A 5,658-nucleotide genomic window follows, 5' to 3' on the forward strand; every position below is an offset into this window, starting at 1 on the left:
GAGACCCTCCACGCTTTCCCTCGACGGCTGCACATCAAGCGCTTTTGTCAGTGCAGCATCTTAATATCCTTGTGATAAACTCACGGCGGATTGTTGCCAGGGGTACGTAAAACTTTGCGCATTTCACTTGAAGTACAAGTCCCCTTTTTCTTGTTTTTAGTGTCTCCTATTCATTGGCAACAGCGTTTAATAATAATATAGACCTACCGATAATAGTGCAATGAAAATGCTTGTCTGTTGGTGATCGTCGATGATGCCTCTCCATCACACTTTCTGTTGGTGTATAATGCAGATCAATGATTTTGCCCTCTCATTACCATTTGCAGACCCCTGATGTTGCACTGAAAGCAAACTCGACATGTCATCCTGAATTGTTCTCAAACTCTGTCATCACTCGACTGGTATTGATGATGCAACTGCCCCCCCCCTTCGTTTAAATGCGATGTTGCTGGTAGAGGCAGCGCCGTCTTGGTGTAGATGAAGCAATCACTCATCGTCAGCGTGTCGACAAAACCTAAAAGAGAACCTGACCTCGCTGTAGTCCGATATTTTCACAGTTCGTGGTGTCGCTGCAGATGGCGTTCGAAAAGATACGGCACCCGTTAGAATGACCCGTGGCTTGCCAGACGCACTAGCTGGTATGAACGCCACCGTCTTCGTTAATTGCGGTATTCGTTTCTGACTACTATCGTTTATCTCCTGCATCTCAAGTCTCTCTAGTTGTTGCAAACGCGTAGATTCGAATCACCCCAGTCGCCGTTTAAGACTTTGTAGTCCTCTCTCAGGCATGAACTGAGTTGCGGTGACTGCTTCATCGGTTTTTCGAAAGCTGACAGTCGTGTTGGGTGCGTAGGTGCTTGCTCCAGCATCTGGTGCAGTGTTAGGATCATGGATCGGATACAGCTCTTCCACAATGCGAGAGAGATACCGCTGTACATTCAACGCAAGATCAGCAGCATTTCCATCTGAAGGAAGCTTCAGATCGATAGCAGAAGACAAGTAGGACTGCGTCGATGCATCAGTGTCTTCGAGTGATAGTGCACTTGCCTCTTCATCCTGCTGGAATTGCTAGTCGCGACCAGGATGTTCACGACGCCATTTGAGTACATGTATACAATTCAGAAATAGTAAGAAGTGTGCCCTTGGCATCAAGACATGAACAACGACTTTAGAAATGAACAACCAAATATCACGCTACCTAACAAAAGCCTAGATCGCTAGATGCAGCGACTCCGTGACGAACATGTCGCGGCGCTTGTGTGCACGTTCAAGCTGTGCCAATTGGTCTCTCAACGCGGCGTTCTCCTGGCTGACCCTTAGCAATTCATTGCGATACAGCACGTTCTTTCTCTCCGCTAAGAAGCGACACTTCTGTTCTCTAGAGAGCGCCGACTCCACCTCTCGCAGCTTTCCTTCCAGCTCCGTCGCCTCGCTCGACGTTGGTAATGAGTTTGCCGTCGCGATCGCCGCGGCACTAACACTCAGTCGCTGGAACATCGTCCAGCCCTTAGGTCGCTCTTTCTCGTCTGTGTCCTGCTGATGCGTTTTCTTGTCCGCAAGAGTTTCTCCCTCCATCTCCGGTGACGCATTCCGAGCCTGGAAAACGAGCGTCACAGGACCTCTCGGCACCTGCCGAAGCTGCTCTACGATTTGAGGGAAGCGCAGAGTCGACACGTCGCTGTCGTTCACGGACAACAACAAATCACCGGGTGTGATGGCTCCACTGGCTTCGCCAGGCGCTAAAGCACCGGACGGGAGGCGGTAGAACGGCACTCGAGTGTCTACGATGGCGTGGGAGGCATCCGATGCGGCTGCAAAATAAATACCGAGGCCGTACGCGCCCTTGACGAGCTCGACGCTGTAGCACGAGGCGTCCATGCCAATATCTTCTGTGTTGCTTCAAGATCTGACTTAGCAATCGTATTCACTAAATTCGGAAAATTGCTACTAACATTGGACAGCTTAAATGAGACCATCCAAAACAAAATGATACTACGAACCTAAGTACGAATCGCGATTTAAGCACTCTAAACGAAAGCGGGGCGTCCTTTCTATCTCTTAAGCCCTTATAAGCTACAGAATGCTTAAAACTGAAGAAGTTGTGGTCGCTCAAAAACATTATCTCCATTTATGAGCCCTCGAAATGACGATACATTTAGGAGTGCTGTGAGCTCAATATTTTTCAATTTTAAAAATTCAAGTGTTATTTAAAAGCTCTTGTTAAAAGCAATTGAATAAGGGTAGATTTATAGTTTTTTCGATGGAAGCTTTCAATAAATGTCACAGTTTGGTTAAGTGCGAAAATCAATTGGCCAACTTTAAGCTCGATTATCTAAATGGTTCGTACAGTGAGAATAGTTTAGCAGTTTTGTTTAACGCGACGCAGTCTCAAATCAACATAGCGAGTTCTAAATTTTTAGAAAATATCTTCTTTCATCAACACGAAATTGCATTGATAACGCTCTTCCATCGTGGCGGTTCGACGTTTGCCTTACCGCCGCTGCTCGAGTACGTGCCAAGGTCTTTCACCCAGAGAGCGAACTCCTCCAAATTGCTACGTAGTCTCGCTTCCTGTGTCGGATCCTGACTCGTGATATAGTCGATGTAGAAAATGTAATCCCTTTACAAGAACATGTTAGTTGGGTGAAACGCGATGAGTACTAAATCACGACAGCGTACCAGTGCGTTGTCTGGGCTGTAAAGAGACTTCCTGCAGTAGCTGCTGGACGGCTCTCGATCTTGACGATCATCACGTTTCGGAGAGCGAAAGCCGAGACGACCTTGAATAGAGCCTGAGGTTCGTTAGGAACAGCCACAACGATGCTAGACTTTGTAGTTGTGGCAGGGCCAGTGCTGATGCTTGCGACTCTTAGTGATGCGCTAAGTGGCAGCGGTGTCGCGTCAAGTCGTCCGAGAATCATGTAGCGCGTCTCGCTGTTTAGTTCGTCTCCAACTCCACGTTCCAGGACCACCAATCCATGCGCATGTGCAGCGTGTTCACTCGCAATTGCCGCCACGTGACGTTTTTCTTCGTGTTTGACCGTCTGACAAGCGCCAGCGCTATCCCACGCTGCGTTGCGCTCGATAATCATGCCCAATCTACGCTCCATGGCGCAGATATAACTCTCACAGTGATCTAGCACTGCCGGGTGTGACGATAACTGTTTAACCTCGTTCATAGCTACACCTGGCAGCACGCACAAACATAATTCTTGCACGCAAGCGACCTCGCCCACAATCTTTAAATGGGAGGCCACTAGTCGGTCCAAATTGCCGTGAAAAGTGCCCGAAATCGAGTTCTCCACAGGCAGCACACCGAACGCCAGCTCGTTCCTTTCTACGGCTTCCATCACATCATGCATGTGGGAAAATCCCACCGTCATGAAGTCGCTGGGTGTCAACGCATTGGCCGTTCGCAGTTCCTCAAACGCCATCTTAGCCGCCACCTCCGAGAACGCGCCCTCCTTGCCCTGGAACCCTACCAGCACGTAGTTAGTTGACAGAGGTGCCGGTTGAACTGGCTGTTGTAGCTCCTGTTCCGCCACCACCGTCTCCTGCTGAGTCCCGTCTGTCTCCACTTTGGTCTCACTTTCCGTCTTGGGTTTCTTGCTTTCGTTGCGTTTACGCGGCGAGATCTCCACGCCACGTTTATTTTCTGCTGGTACAGATGACACTGGGCCCGTAGACGGCCGCCGTCCTGCGCCCGGAAGTCGCTTGGCTGTCGGGTGCATCGCTGAGAGCTCGGCCTCCTTGTCTCGCCACGCGCGGACGCAGTTGCGATCCACATTGTACTGACGAGCGACAGAGCGCAGCGACTGCGCCTTGGAGGCTTCAACCACCTTGAGTTTCTCTGTCACAGTGAAGCTGCGCTTCTTCTCACTCTTTGCCGCCGATGCAGTTGCAGAGGACTCAGGGTCAGCCATACTTGTCAATCAATCCCCTTCAGCAAGTTTTTTTGGGCAAGTTTTCATTTTTTGTAAGTTGTTGCTACTAAAAGTGAGCTTGTTGTTTGTATGGGCTGGAGATTTCCAAAACACATTCGTTAAATACCGATTAGTGCACGGTAAGTGTAACGGGGTACGTAGCCCTAAGTGTACCCTGGTTACATGAAGTGTGACACTTCACACTTCAGGTGTATGACACGTCATACTCCGGGATATTTGGTACAAGGTACCAAGGTCGTTCAAAGCCATTATTGGTCAAACGACATTGCATTTCTATAGGTAACTTATAGTTTGTATTAAACCCAAACTTAACCTACCTATAAATATACTCAGTTTACAATCTACCTTATTTACGTCACTTCGCTCTCTTTAAATAAAGAGGGGACCTGTGAACTGCCGTTCACTGAGAGTTTGTATACTCTCGGAAGATAACTTCCTCTAGCGCAAGGTGCTGTGTGACCCCGTCACACTTGGTAGCACTCGTAGTCAATCCACGCCACCGCGGGTAGACTACCTGAACCTCTCCGAAGTTCGATGCCATGGATAGGAACGACTTCTCCCATATGATCGACTCTCAGTTCGAGTTGGTTCGGAAGATGGCAGGCTTCTTCGGGATGGAGGCCCTGCAGAGCCTGGTGGTGTCAACACCGGCTGAGCAGCTCGAGCGCGTCAATGCATTCGACGCGTACGAGCAGGGCCTCATCGCGCATGTGCGGGAGAACCTGCAGGCTCCGGCGGCGGAAGCAAATCCGCCTCACCCGAAGCCAATACGGCTGAAGGTTAAGTCGTATGAAGGGAAGGAAGGCGAGAACCTTCACTTCTGGGTCCGAGAAGTAGAGCTCGCGATGGACGTGGCTCTGATCTCGACCGAGCAACTGCGTGTTGCCTTTGCACTCTCCAGCCTTAGCGGCCGTGCTAAGAGTTGGGTGTACACACGAGAAGCAACATCCCCTGGATGTTTCACATCCTGGGCTCAGCTGTGCGATCAGCTCCGAGCCGCTTTCCTCCCGGCGGACTACGAGTACCGCCAGCGTTCGCGCTTCCTCTCGTGTAAACAAGGGAGGCGTGAGCTGCACGAGTATGTGCAAGAGATACAGGAGCTCACGGCGTCCCTAGTGGGAAACCCACTCAACGAACACATCAAGATGACTGTGTTCATGGACGGCCTTCGAGTGGGCACCGCACGCACATAACAGTTCCGGGTGCAGTCAAACGCCCTTGAAGAGGCGATTCAGGTGGCTCTTCAAAAAGAGTACAGTCATCGCCGGGCGCGTACGCCGGTCTCAGCATGGCCTGGGAGCTCCTTGTCGGCTCCCGGTCGAACAAGCCCCAGCGGACCAGCTCCCATGGAACTCGGGTCCGCCGAACAGCGTGACATCCGCTGCTTCGGCTGCAGGAAGATGGGCCACTTCAAGCGCGACTATCCCGCGAAAAGACTCCGCAGACGGTCCTTCCGCAAGCCCGTCCTCAAGGGTCGCTAACAGAAGCCAGGATCCCGGGGACAGGGGAACGCCGCGAACCAGTAGGGGCGGGGCGCCCTACTGGGGAAGAACTAAGTCTTCGCGATGGGTGCGCGGGTGGCGCGTACCACGGGGACTTAGCCCCTGAGAGTCTTCGCACTCTCGAATCGGCGAAGAGCAGCGGCGGGTTGCTCATAGTACACGGATGTGTACGGGGATACGATCATCCCTTTAGAATCTTGATCGGCTCTGGG

The 5,658-nt window shown here is 51.2% G+C and overlaps 1 protein-coding gene across 1 annotated transcript; it reads right to left on the reverse strand.

The window, feature by feature from the left end:
• Window positions 1-1,148: 1,148 nt before the first annotated feature.
• On the reverse strand, window positions 1,149-3,964 carry PITG_19429 (prephenate dehydratase, putative; the record flags this gene model as incomplete). The annotated part of the gene is made up of 3 exons (XM_002996922.1): window positions 1,149-1,889; window positions 2,496-2,620; window positions 2,680-3,964. 3 exons carry the CDS (start codon window positions 3,921-3,923, stop codon window positions 1,210-1,212), a joined length of 2,049 nt encoding a protein of 682 aa, XP_002996968.1.
• Window positions 3,965-5,658: the final 1,694 nt, after the last annotated feature.

Source organism: Phytophthora infestans, genomic scaffold, assembly GCF_000142945.1.
Source record: "Phytophthora infestans T30-4 supercont1.97 genomic scaffold, whole genome shotgun sequence".
Lineage (NCBI taxonomy): Eukaryota > Oomycota > Peronosporomycetes > Peronosporales > Peronosporaceae > Phytophthora > Phytophthora infestans.